The following is a 14,402-nucleotide window of genomic DNA, read 5'->3' as shown; positions in this document are numbered from 1 at the left end:
TCTTAAATTTCTTTATTGGGGAATTAATGTTTTACATTCGACACTAAATACAGAAGGCTTTAAACTCCATCTAAGGCTAAAAACCAGCATGAGACCGATAGTCAACAAGTTCCGTAAGGGAAAGTTGAAAAGAACTTTGAAGAGAGAGTTCAAGCTTTCTGATTGAGGCCCAGCCTGTGGACGGTGTGAGGCCGGTAGCGGCCTCCGGCGTGCCAGGCCTGGGTCTTCCCGGATAGCTCAGTTGGTAGAGCATGAGACTCTTAATCTCAGGGTCATGGGTTCGAGCCCCACGTTGGGCACCAGTATGGTGGATTAGCTTCGCTGGCAGGAGAGAGATGACCAGGAATTCATGGCTGAGCGGGAATTCAATCCAATGTTTATTGATTAGAAAAAAATGCCTTTATACATTAAAATTTTTTTTTAAGGGGCCAGGTGGTGGCGCACCTCGTTGAGTGCACATATTACAATGTGCAAGGGCCTGGGTTTGAGTCCCTGGACTCCACCTACAGGGGGTAAGCTTCACAAGTGGTGAAGCAGTGCTGCAGGTGTCCCTCTGTCTCTCTCCCTATCTCCCCCATCCCTCTCAATTTCTGGCTGTCTCTACTATCCAGTAAGCAAATAAAGATAATAAAAATGCTTTTAATGTTTTATATTGTAATGTAAAATGTCTTTCATGCCTGAAGCACCAGAGGTCTCAGGCCTAAGCACCAAATCCCCAGCTCCACTACACCACCATAAGCTGCAGCTTAGAGGTGGTCCAGCAAAAGCAGAAAATGAAAGGAGAAGAGAAGAGAGGAGATGGGAGGGGAGGAAAGTTTTATATTGTAGAAACAATAGCTAACATTTGTTAAGCATTTATCATGTGACACATGATAAATTCTAAGTGTTTGACAGATGTTTGTACATTCAATTCTTACTATTACATGGAAACTTATTAAAATGCCTTTCTCCCCATTCTTCCTGCCTTGATATAAGTCACTGTAGATTTTGTTCTTATTTGTAGAAATTTCCAGGTTTGAAATTTGACTACCATTGAGTTATTATTGTAATGGATTCTGGGAGCATCATTTATATCTTAGGTTCTGTGCAGAGTTTCTAGTGGACTTTCTTTTCCTATATGGAAGATAGTTTGGAATATATCCAGTGCAGTGTATAATGGGATACATAATTGAAGTAAGGAAATCCATGATTATTCTAAGCTGTCTCTGGAAACATTGTTTTATTAATTCGAATGACAGTTTAATAGTGTAGAACAGTATTTGTGACTTAGTATCATGTACCTTTCATTTAGTCTTTAATTTTTTTCCAGATCCAATGCAGTCAATATTGACCAGTTTAGAACAACAGCATGAAGAAGAAAAACGGTCTGCATTAGAGCGCCAGAGGCTCATGTATGAACATGAATTGGAACAGCTCCGAAGAAGGCTGTCTCCGGAGAAGCAGAACTGCCGCAGTTCAGACAGATTTTCTTTCCACTCACCCAGCGCACAGCAGCGCTTGAGACAGTGGGCTGAGGAGAGGTAGGTGGTACGGCCGGTCTTTGTCATATATAGAGCATGTACTCATGTACTCAGTGCTTGTAACCTGCCTCAGGAGGGCATAGGATGGAAAACCCTAGTCCTTAGAGGGAGAATGAGATATTAAAAACAAGGTAAAGGGGCTGGGTAATAGTGTACCAGGAAGAGCAAACACGTTACCTACCATGTGCAAGGTCTCTGGTTCAAACCTCTGGTCTCCACCTGCATGGAGGAAGCTTTACAAGTGGTGAAGCAGTGTTGCAGGTGTCTCTCTTCCTCTCTATCTGTTCCTTCTCTCCCAATTTCTGTCTCTATCAAAAAAAAGTAATGAAATTTGGGCACTGGGAACAGTAGACTCGTCTTGTAGGCACCAAGCCCCAGAGATAACCTGAGTGATAATAAAAACAAACAGTGTTATAGCAATGAACTACTTGACATTTGGCATTATCTTTATTTTTTTTTTTAACTATGGAAATTTTCTATTCATTTCTAAAATTGCCTATGTAAGGTGCTGCCCTGTTTTTTAGTTTGTTTTTGTTTTTGTGTGGACAAATATTTGTATTTAGAAGTTATACTATATATTATTGCATTATACTTTAGGTTCTGAAGTTTGTGTAGATGCTTTTTAAAAAAGGAAAAAAGTGTTTTTCTGGACTGATTAGCTCAGGTAGGTATAGCATGATGCTTACGAGATTCAGATTGCAAGTTTGATTTCTGTCCAGGCTAATTAGCATTGCTACAACATGTCTTATTCCTGGTTACAGACTGTACTCAACTAACCTCTCCATACTATTCAGAGTTTGCTCTGTGGGCAGGCAGCATCTCTGTCACCTGGAGATTGGTAGAAATAATAGCATTTCAGGTCCTGACCTACTGAGTAAAAACTTTCGTTTATTAAGATTCACTGGTGATTTGTGGCTAAGGTCAAGTTAGCCAAGCATGACCCTCATCTTCAGCCAGCCTGTCAGATGAGCATGTACCTGCCAGACACAAGCGCATGCATGGGTCTGTGTGCAGAAGACAATTGTTAAGATTTGGTTCAAAGTTCATCATTTGGCCCTTATGTACAATTTAATATGTGATATGCTGCTTGATGTGTTATTCTGCCCCTACCCCACTCCCCACCTCTCCCGTCTTCTTTTTTTGTTTAAAGAGAAGCAACACTGAATAACAGCCTGATGAGACTGAGGGAACAGATTGTTAAAGCCAATCTGTTGGTGAGAGAAGCCAGTTACATTGCAGAAGAACTGGATAAAAGAACAGAGTACAAAGTCACCCTCCAGATTCCGGCTTCAAGCCTGGATGCCAACTTGAAGGTGAGGTTACCATTAATGGAAAAAATCAAATGATTAGATGCAATTGCTTTCTGTTTCCTACTATAGACTTATAAAACCATGGGTTGTTCTCATCCCCATCTCTAGCATCCTCCATCTAGATATTTTTATGTGTGTCTTCTCTCAATTAGAATTTACTTCCTCTCTATCTTCCTTTGTGTATGTTCTTTTTTATCGCTGGGGCTCGATGCCTGCACTATGAATCCACTGCTTCTGGCGGCCACACACCCCCCCCCCCCATTTTGTTGTTGGATAAGACAGAGAGAAATCGAGAGAGGAGGGGAAGACAGAGGAAGGGAGAAAAATAGATACCTGTAGATCTGCTTCACCTCTTGCAAAGCGACCCCCCTGCAGGTAGGTGGGTAGCCTGAGCTTGAACTGGGATCCATATTATGCCAGTCCTTATTCTATCTACCATCCAGCTCACCCACAACACAACCAGTTTATTTCACTTACTTTCTTCAGGTAAATTGTATTAGAGAAACCTGATGAATCTTCCTTCCTGATGTGATTTTTCCTTTAATTTGGTTGCCAGTCTATTTATGCTCCATCCCCAAGTTAGGTGGTTGTTTGATTTTCAGCATGTTTGTTTTATTGGGGGTAAAAGAGCATCAGGGACCTTACATATAAAAAAATGCACTCTAGCACTGAGCTATATATCCCCAGCATTTTCTGTTTGCTATTAGATTATTCTGGAAAGCTTTTAATTAGTTGTTTACTATGTGTATTTAAGACCCCAAATCTTTATTTATTTGATATAATATGATAAGCTTAATAAAATAAAAATGAAAACAGTTTACCTGAATCTTGTATGCTTGTCATTTGTTTTCTTCAAGGTTCTTTTCTCTCCTTCATACTCATCCTTACCTTTTGATGGATTATGTAGATTTTTGTATCAGGTAAATATTTTGAGGCTGGATGTATTTTCTTTCTCTGATAGTATTTGACACAACAAAAATAAACCAATGAGACTACATCGAATTAAAAAGCTTCAGCACTGTCAAAGAAGCCACTATACAAACAGAGAGACCCCTTACAGACTGGGAGAAGATCTTTACATGCCCATAGTATTTGACACAGAAAGCAGTTGGATGTTCTCTTCTAATGCTTTACCTAGGACCCTATCTTTCGTTCTCTTTATATCATTGTATCAGTGTCAGTGATTAGCATAGAGTAGATATTTGCAAATAACAATATTTGATGTTTTGAGTATTACAAAGGCTTTATAAAGATAACTTTGATTACTTTATGGGAAGATGTCTTGTACTATGTGTCTTTTCTGTGTATAGTTTGAAACATTCTCACTCACTTAAAACTTTACTTGGCCTATAGGTTTCTATGAGGCAATCCCTGGATACAGGGGAACTATTACATAAAAAAAGGTGTCTTGGGCAGAAAGGACAGGACTATGTTCTAGAAGACTGCCAAGAATAAGATCTTATCTCATACTGTGCTGTTTGAATTGAACAAATAAGATCTTACTTCATACTGTGCTGTTTGAGTTGAACAATCAGAAAAGTGCACTTTTTTTTTTTTTAATTTCTATCATACTTGACTGTAGTGCCTTTCTCTGTATCTTGGCTCAAGCTTTGTTGGAAGGAGCAACACTGTGTAGGTTACCAAAGTCCACTCCAAGTCCCCGCTCCGTCAGATTCAGCATCTCTCCTCTCAGGGGCCTGGTAATGTGTTCTGTGGCTAGTAGAGATGATAGGCACTGCTAGAGTTGAAGCAGCCACCTGTAATAGTCTGCTGCTAATTTCCTCTACAATGATTCAATCAGTATATAAGAATTTCCAGTTTTCAGCCAGAGAAAGAAGGAGGACAAAGAAGTATTTCCCAAGGAGTTCATTTCTGTTATCTGAGTTAAGTCTTATACTTTTTTTCCTTCCACTAAAACTTTTCTTACTTTTATATTTTGTATATTTGAAATCTTATTTCACTGATTAACCTGTGCTTTCTATGAACATGCTGTTTGTTCTGGTCTCTGCTTCTGACCTTGCACTCAACCATGCCTGGTGATTTCTGGTAAGGGGCAGAAATTTCTTGTTTTCCTTTTAATCCCTCACCCAGTTCCTGTTGTAATTATTTGCAGGAGGATCATGTCACAGTGTTGTGGCATATGGCTTGATTCCATATCCTCTCAGTTTTAGCATTCTATCCTTGAAAAGCCATCATCCACACTTTACAGCTGAGGCTGTCATGTATGTTCCCTAGCTTGCTAAATATAAACTAGAGAGGCCTCCACAGTATGTGAAAGAAAAGCAATTTTTGACCCCCTTAACTCTAAAATGTTTTGTATTATTCTATTTCTTTGGGCATTATCCTAGGCAAAAATGTTAATATAGTATTGGTATATAGTATAACTCTTATTAGCACAATTGATGATTTTATCCTGTGATTCTATCAATAGATTGGCTAGACATTTCTGATAGGCATGTTTCTCCAGGGGTGATGTAGTTGGGCATCTTTATTTTCTACTTTGTGGTTTTAAGAAAATTTCTACATTAATAACACATTTCTGCAGTCCTGTTGCATAACTTAGCTCCTGGAAAAAGACCTTAGATGGGGGTGAGAGCATTTTGCAGTCACCTGTCACAGAGAGATGGGACCCATAGCTCTACTGTAAACCATTATCCCCACAGAAAGATGACTTTGAAAAATAACCATTGCTTTTATATGCTAGAAAACTTTTTCAAATAAAATTTACATAATGAAATTAGTTATTTTAAAGTGAACTTTTGTTTTGCTTCATATTTATTACATTCACAATATTGAACTGCTGGCATTCCCTATAGAGTTCTGTATAGTTATAGTGGTATTAGTAGATTCAAATTGTATGTGCCTGGAATTTGGTATCTTTTATTATCTTCAGCTGGGTAAATTGAAACTTACCAGGTTTCTAGAATTTCTCTTTCCTTTCAAACACTTTTGTGCCACAATAAGATGCTTATCCATTCAGAAATATTTTTAAATTTGAATTTTAGAAAATTAGAAGATAGTTTGTTACTGTCCATCTTAGCAGACTTTCCTTTGCTATTTAAGTGCTTATGATTTTCTTTCTACTAATTGGTAGTCTCTGGACTTTTGAGGACCCAAATCAGACATTTTTGTTTGACTTCCCTTTAAACAAGGTCTAGTATTTTTAGACTTGGAATTTTTTTCAATTACTTATTTTTGCCTCCAGAGTTACCACTGGGGCTTGTTGCCTGCACTATGAATCCACTTCTCCTGGCTGCCATTTTTCCATTTTGTTGCCCTTGTTGTTATTATTGTTGCCAAATAAGACAGAAATCGAGAGAGGAGGGGAAGACAGAGAAAGAGAGAGAAAGATAAAAACCTTCAGACCTGCTTCACCGCTTGTGAAGTGACCCCCCTACAGGTGGGGAGCTGGGGACTTGAACTGGGATATTTACTCTGATCCTTGCACTTTGCGCCCTGTGCACTTAACCTGCTGTGCTATCGCCCGCCCCCCCACCCCGATTTGAAATTTAAATTTATATCAGTCTTGTAAGACTTCTGAGTAACTTTGCAATGAAGAGGTTAGAGAATGATTGCAATTTCAATTTGGGTTGACATTTGATTGGTAGGTACCGAATATTCAGGTTTTACTTCCAGGGAGGACATTGCTGTGTTTTTCATGCTTTTTCAGCGAGGCTCTCTTCTAAGTGAACCTGCAATTCAAGTGCGAAGAAAAGGAAAAGGAAAACAGATTTGGTCACTGGAAAAATTGGACAACAGGCTGTTGGATATGAGAGACCTCTATCAGGAATGGAAGGAGTGTGAAGATGATACTCCAGTAAGTTGTTGTTATTTTTCTTTTTAAAGTATTTTTTATTTTATTACTGATTTAATAATGATCGACAAGATTGTGGGATAAGAGGGGTATAATTCCCTCTTATGGACCAAAGATCTTTATGGGGTGGCAGAAGGTGAAAAGTCTGGCTTATATAATTGTTTCTCCACTAGACATCGGTGTTAGTTAATAGGTCGATCCATACCCTCAGCCTGTCCCTATACCCTCAGCCTGTTTCTGTCTTTCCCTAGTAGGACAGGCTCTAGGGAGGTGGGTTTCCAGGACACACTGGTGAAGTTGTCTGCCCAGGCAAGTCAGGTTGGCATCTCAGTAGCTGAAAAGCATTAAGATATAAAGCAGAACAAATTGTTTAATAATCAAGGATCTGAAGGTCAGAATGTAGCAGACAAGATCTGGGGTCTTATGTTAGAAGAAGCTAGGAAATCTATTTTAGGTATATTCCAAGGGGCTCATGACTTTCCTCATTTTTGCCTAAGCCCCTACAGCTAGCATACAGGTGGGCTAAGAATATTGTCCAGGGAGATGATATATATATATAGACTAGACCTCTGACGATCCCCCTTTCCACTATCACTGGTTATCTCCATCAGGAACATCATAAACCCTCTTATTGGGCCTCTATAGGACCTTGCATTCAATGTAGAACAACAGTGGTAGAAATTGTCTCACTCTCTGAAGGGAGGCTGGGTCAACATACTCTGCCACTCAAGGAAGACTGATCCTGAAATGAGTGCAGCCTAGACAGTTCCCAGCTGTGACCATGGATTGCAAGCTCAGAGTGACCGGGATACAGAGGTTACTTAGGCTCCTGTGCTAAATACATGGGCACTAGGTCACACTGATGGGGTAAACAGTTAACAGCACTTATGTACTTTTCCCATATTTGGGAGCTACTCTCTGCCTTGATCCAGCTTTTTGTTTTTAAACTTTTTTTTGTTTGTTTATTATGAGAGACAGAATGAGAAGAGGATAAGATGGGGGGGGGGGCAGCTTAACTCTGGCATAAAGCCGTGCTGGGGATTGAATCTATAGCCTCTGGGTCTCAGCCATGCAAGCTGTTGCTCTTTTAGACTAAGCCAGTAAGTTCTTTGAACAAAAATTAGTTATTCATAGATAAAACTAAGCAGAAGTGAGCATATCCATTTCAGAAATCAGTATTCATTTATAAAATAATAACCCTATTTCTAGAATAATCTTTGTTTTAATCCACTAAATTATCTAGTTGATCACATATTTCAGTAACCTATTCTCTTTCTCATTACTTAGATTTCTTTTTTTTAAATATTTATTCCCCTTTTGTTGCCCTTGTTTTATTATAGTTATTATTCTTGTTGTTATTAATGTCATCATTGTTGGATAGGACAGAGAGAAATGGAGAGAAGAGGGGAAGACAGAAAGTGGGAGAGAAAGATAGACACCTGCAGACCTGCTTCACCAACTGTGAAGCAACTTCCCTGCAGGTGAGGAGCCGGGGGCTCAACTTGGGATCTTTATGCTGGTCCTCATACTTTGCGCCACCTGCACTTAACCCTCTGTGCTACTGCCTGACTCCCAGATTTCTATGTTCTGTTCTATCTTGAATGTTATACATGATCTCTCTCCTGTACTGTACTATGAATTTATTTAGGGCAGAGATCATACCTTATTATCTCTGTTCCCATTTCTCAACATGCTTCACTTTGCAAGTAATTAGCATATAACATATATGTGTGTATTTCTATTATTGGAATTCATTGGTACCCTAGTATTTCTACTGTTAGGAACTTTAAAAAAAATTATCTTTCTTTATTGAATACAGATCGCCAGAAACCAAGAGGGAAGGGGTGATGGAGAATGAGAGAGACAGAGAGGCACCTGCAGCACTTCTTCACCACTTGCAAAGCTTTCCCCCTGCAGGGGGGGACCAGGGTTTTGAACTTGGGTCCTTGCACATTGTAACATGTGTGCTGAACCAGGTGCAGCACCACCCGGCCCCTTAAGAACATTATTTTTAAAAAAAATATCTTTATTTATTGGATATACATACCCGGAAATCAAGAGGGTGATAGGGAGAGAGGCAGAGAGACACCTGCAGCACTGCTTCACCACTCACAAAGCTTTCCCCCTGTAGGTGGGGACTGGGGGCTTGAACGTGGGTCCTTACACATTGTAATACGTGCACTCAACCAAGTGTGCCACCACCTGGCCCCAGGAACTTTTTTTAAATGAAATTTGATCCTAAAGTAGGCACCATAGATTTGTATTCTTGTGTTCTTTCTCCAAGTTGCTATTTTTCCCACTGAGTTCAACCATGTACGTATACATATTAAAATGGAAATATTAATAATTTGTATCTTTCAACACTATCTTATTTTCCTTAGCCTTTTATAAACCTGTTTATTTTCATATCTTCACCAGTAGAAACAACTTCTTACAGTGTTAATTGGATGACATTTTTGCTTGGCCCTTGCTTTTATTGTTTTCTGTGTTCATTTCCTGTTTTTATCTTAGAAATAAAAGTCCAAAGGCAACAAAAGCACAACTCTTCTGTAAGGCAAACACATTTAAGCAGCGTATCTAATGATTTGGTGAGACAAGTAGAGGAGATGTGAATGAAGAGTAGTTTCTACTTTTACTAACAAATATGTGTTATTTCTTTATCTTCAAGGCAAGATTTATATGTGAAGAATAAGAAATGACAAAAGTAATGATATATTATTAGAATTCATTAGTCAAGAGTGTTAAAAAGGAATTGAGGAAGGGAGAGGAACTCAGTGCTATATATCAGCCTAGCTTAAAGACATTTTTTAGTGTGAAACCAAAACAACAGTACATTGAATTCCTTTATTTAAAGTGATTTTATGAAGTTGTTTGTTCCAAATCTCTGTCTAGGTAATCCGGTCTTACTTCAAACGTGCTGATCCATTCTATGATGAGCAGGAAAATCATAGTCTCATTGGAGTAGCTAATGTCTTCCTTGAATCTCTCTTCTATGATGTGAAGTTACAGTATGCTGTTCCCATTGTCAACCAGAAAGGAGAGGTCAGTTTTCTCTTTGTACCCTGTATTTTGCAGAGAATAGTTCAAGAAACAGTAGAATGCTGATTGTATATCATTGTTACTTTTTTTTTTACACCGAAGCACCACTCACCTTTGAGTTATTATGGTGCCTGAAATTGAACCTGCCATCTCTAAGCCTAAGGCATGAAAGTCTCTTTTTAATTTATTTTACCAGAGCACTGCTCAGCTCTGGCATATGGTGATGTTGGGGCTATTGAACCTGGGACCTTTGGTGCCTCAGGTATGAAAGGCTCTTTGCAAAACAATTGTGCTGTCTCCCTAGCCCCACACTAATTTTTCTTAATAATGACTACTGCTTTTTATGTGTATGGATAGTATTTAGTGTTTCTTTATTGATTATGGTGATTAATGCGTGTTCTTTGAAGGAAAGTGTTCTAGGAATTTACTATTAACCTAACTGTATGTCTCTAAATTTGAAAATATAACCTTATCTGGAAAATGTGTTTGTTTTACCCTCCATGGACATAGGTGGCGGGTCGGCTTCATGTAGAGGTAATGAGAATCAGTGGTGACATTGGTGAGAGAATTGCTGGAGGTGATGATGCTGCGGAAGTTTCCTTTGATAAGGAAATCCAGGATAACAAACTTGTATGCATGGTAAGTCACTGTTTCATTTACAAGTAGTAGCAATGTAGCTGGTCTTGAGGATTGTGGTTTTTTAAAGATTTTATTTATTAGTTTTCTTTGTTTGTTTGAAAGATAGAAGGAGAAAGAACCAGGCATCACTTTGGTACATACGCTCCCAGGGATCGAACTCAGGACCTCATGCTTGAGGGTCAAATGCTTTATCCACTTCGTCACCTCCCAGACCACATGATTTATTATTATTATTATAAATATTATTATTTATAATATAATTTATTATTATTATAAATATTATTAGTGATTTAATACTGCCTTACAAAATCATAAGTAAATGGGTATAATTCCACAGCACATCCTTACCAAAGTTCTGTGCCCCTCTTTCCCACCACCTCTCCAGCAATAACCACCATAGTTATCACAAAATCTTACCGTTTGACTGTGTCTTTTTTTTTTTTTGGCAAGTTCATGTGTTTCAGTTCTCTAGATTTCACATCTGAACAAAGCCACCTGGTAGTTTTCTTTTACCTCTTATTTTGCTAAGTCTAATCACCTCCATTTTATCCCAAAAGACATAATTTCTTCCTTTAAAATTGTGAAGAAGTATTCCATAACTTCTTTATCTATTCATTTGCCCCTGGACATTTTAAGCTAATTCCATTCTTTGTTTATTGTGAATAATGTAACACATGGGTGCATATGTTCCTTTGAATTAGTATTTTCTTGTCCTTTTGGTATTTGTCTACGAGTGGTATTGCTGGGTCATAAGGTATTTCCGTTTTCATTTAAGAGCTCTTCATACAGTTTTCCATAGGGGCAGTACCACTGTGTATTCTTTCCAAACAGTGTAGCAGACTGCCCTTTCCCCCATATTCTCGTCATTTAGACAGTATTATCCCGTGTGTGTGTGTGTGTGTGTGTGTGTGTGTGTGTGTGTGTGTCTGTCTGTCTGTCTGTTTCATGTTTCATGTTTAGCTTTCTTAGGTATAGACAGAGAAAGGGAGAGACACCATAGCACTAAAACCTCTCCTATATTATTCCTGTATGTTATTCAGGGCTCCATACCTTAGGCACATATGGCAAGGTAGGTGCCTACAAAGTGAGCTATCTTGTACCTTACAGATTAAAAAATATCTGTCAACAGGAGATAGCTCAGTGGGTAGAGCACATAGCTTATCGTTTGTGAGATCCTGGGTTTGATCCCTGTGTGGATAGCAGTGAAGGAATTCCTTGGATGGTGGACAAGTGTGTTGGCGTCTCTCCCTCTCCTCTACAGTTTTTTCTTTTTCTACACCAAAACTAGTATATAGAATAAAGGAATAATTGGGCCAGGAACACTCAGCAGCTTCACATATACATGAGGTCATTGATTTCTTCCCCAGTGCTAATTTTTTTTTTAATATGACTGGAAGCGAACCTTTAGTGTTTCGTATTCTACAGCCCCTATTTTATGGTATATTTTGATGTTCTAGTTTTCCAGGTACCCCTGTGAGCCTTGTCTAAGTCACCTCTTTCTGAAAGACATTCTATTCCACACCTTTATGGGAAGACTTTATTTATTCATTTATTTATTTATTTATTTATTCCCAGCCATGACATCATCTCCCCAGACAATAACTTGGATCCACCTGCATATCAGATTTCAGGCTTAGGGAAAAAAAACAAAAACAAAAAACTAGTATAGTCATGGGCCTTTTGGAATATAACTAAAATAGGCCTAATAGCTATATATAAAACTGGAGATTCCCCATCTCTTCATCTGCACTACTCCAGTCTTTAGGTTCATGATTAGTCAACTACTTGTTTGGCTTTATATGTTAATTCTCTTTTCAGCCACCAGGTTCCAGATGCTAGCATGATGCCAACCTTACTTCCCTGGACAGACAACTCCACCAATATGTCCTGGAGCCCCGCTTCCCCACAACCCCGCCCCACTAGGGAAAGAGAAAGAGACAGGCTGGGAATATGGATCGACCTGTCAACGCCCATATTCAGTGTAGAAGCAATTACAGAAGCAAAACTTTCTACCTTCTGCACCTCACAATCACTTTGGGAACATACTTCCTGAGGGTTAAAGAATAGGAAAGCTATCAGGGGAGGGGATGGGATATGTAGTTCTGATGGTTGGAATTGTATGGAGTTGTACCCCTCTTTATCCTATGGTTTTGTCAATGTCAATGTTTCCTTTTTTGTAAAAAGTTTTTAAAAATTGGACTTCTCCCCCAAACCCCAGTTTTTCACACAAATTGTTTTTTTTTATTGTGACTATTGATTCCTTCTGCTAATGGAGATTTTTCCCAGCCCTGGTTCTGTTCTAAATTCTTTCCAGTCACTCTTCAGTATTTTCATATATGTTCCCTCCTCTCTTCAGTTGACACAAATACAACATTGGTGGAACAGCAAAAGAAATCAGTCTGGGAAGACTTAGGATATCATGAGTGATGAGCATCACCACCCAGAAAAGAAATCAGGATTTATTTATCCATGACAAAATATGGAATTATTAGCACATTAATATTTTTTAAATATTCATTCCTTTTTGTTGCCCTTCTTGTAGCTACTATTGTTGTTGTTATTGATGTCATCATTGTTGGATAGGACAGAGAGAAATGGAGAGAGAAGGGGAGAGGAAGATAGACACATACAGACCTGCTTCACCACCTGTGAAGCAACCTCCCTGCAGGTACGGAGCCCGGGGCTCGAACCGGAATCCTTATGCCGGTCCTTGTGCTTTGCACCACGTGCACTTAGCCTGCTGCGCTACCGACTGTCTCCCAGCACATTAATACTTTTAGTTATATTAAGCACAGTTAGTATATTTAAAATTTTCCAAACATCAATGTCTTCTGACCTTCTTGCCTCTTATATCAGTAGCAAGTTGAAAGCTGTGTTACTCTGACACCTTGTGGCCATTTTGATTTTTGTATGCAGAAGCTTAAACTAAGAAAACAATCTATGTTCTAGATCTAATTCATATTCCTGGTTATTTCATTCTTGAGAACTTTACCTATAAAGCTGGATATGATATATTAAATTTTGCTTTATGGTTTTAGTTCATTCTTAATATTGAGATTTATCTTTTTTAAAAATAGTTATTTATTACCTTTTGTTGCCCTTGTTGTTTTATTCTTGTAGTTATTATTGTTGTTGTTATTGATATCGTCATTGTTGGATAGGACAGAGAGAAATGGAGAGAGGAGGGGAAGACAGAGAGGGGGAGAGAAAGATAGACACCTGCAGACTTGCTTCACTGCCTTTGAAGTGACTCTCCTACAGGTGGGGAGCCGGGGGCGGGGGGGGGGGGCTCAAACCAGGATCCTTACACTGGTCCTTGTGCTTTGCACCACCTGCACTTAACCCTACCGCACTACCGCTAGACTCCCGAGATTTATCTTTTAAGAAAAGCATAGACTTAGATAAACTTCAATGACAGAAAGGTACAGATTGACGTACTGTCTACTCAATAACTTATTGTTATGTATTTCATTCCATTACCATGGTCAGCCCTCATACTAGTATAATTACATAACTATCCCATTTTGATGCAGAAATATAGCCCCAGTTTAAATGGGTCTGGTCAACATAAACCATAAGTTAGTGACAAAGCAAGGATTGGAACCCATGGCTGACTCAAGTTGTTACTGGAATGATTTTCTCTTCCTTTCCTCCTCTCCTCTCCTCTCCTCTCCTCTCCTCTCCTCTCCTCTCCTCTCCTCTCCTCTCCTCTCCTCTCCTCTCCTCTCCTCTCCTCTCCTCTCCTCTCCTCTCCTCTCCCCTCTCCCCTCCCATTCCCTCCCCTCCCCCTTCCCTTTCCCCTCCCCTCCACTCTCCCCTCCCCTCCACTCTCCCTTCCCCTCCACTCTCCCCTCCCCACCTGTCCACTCTCCCCTCTCCTCTCCCCTCTCTCCCCTCTCCTCCCCCCTTTCCTCTCCCCTCTCCTCTCCCCTCTGCTCTCCCCTCTGCTCTCCCCTCTCCTCTCCCCTCTCTCCCCTCTCCTCTCCCCTCTCTCCCTCTCTGTCTCTGACTCAAGTTGTTACTGGAATCATTTTCTCTTCCCTTCTACCTCTCTCTCTTCCTCTCCCCCCCTCTCCCTCC

General features: G+C 39.5%; 1 protein-coding gene across 2 annotated transcripts in view; it reads left to right on the top strand.

Moving 5' to 3' along the window:
• KIF13B (kinesin family member 13B) overlaps positions 1-14,402 on the top strand; it is a 240,868-nt gene that overhangs the window by 137,228 nt on the left and 89,238 nt on the right. For both annotated transcript variants that reach the window (XM_060184901.1, XM_060184902.1), the window contains exons 17-21: positions 1,310-1,520; positions 2,671-2,833; positions 6,501-6,647; positions 9,537-9,686; positions 10,194-10,322. In XM_060184901.1, coding sequence (XP_060040884.1) covers positions 1,310-1,520; positions 2,671-2,833; positions 6,501-6,647; positions 9,537-9,686; positions 10,194-10,322 — 800 coding nt within the window. The remainder of the gene's footprint in view (positions 1-1,309; positions 1,521-2,670; positions 2,834-6,500; positions 6,648-9,536; positions 9,687-10,193; positions 10,323-14,402) is intronic.

The sequence above is a fragment of the Erinaceus europaeus genome, chromosome 2, assembly GCF_950295315.1.
Source record: "Erinaceus europaeus chromosome 2, mEriEur2.1, whole genome shotgun sequence".
Lineage (NCBI taxonomy): Eukaryota > Metazoa > Chordata > Mammalia > Eulipotyphla > Erinaceidae > Erinaceus > Erinaceus europaeus.
The sequence above is the reverse complement of the archived record's forward strand: the minus strand, read 5'-3'. Positions and strand labels throughout refer to the sequence as shown.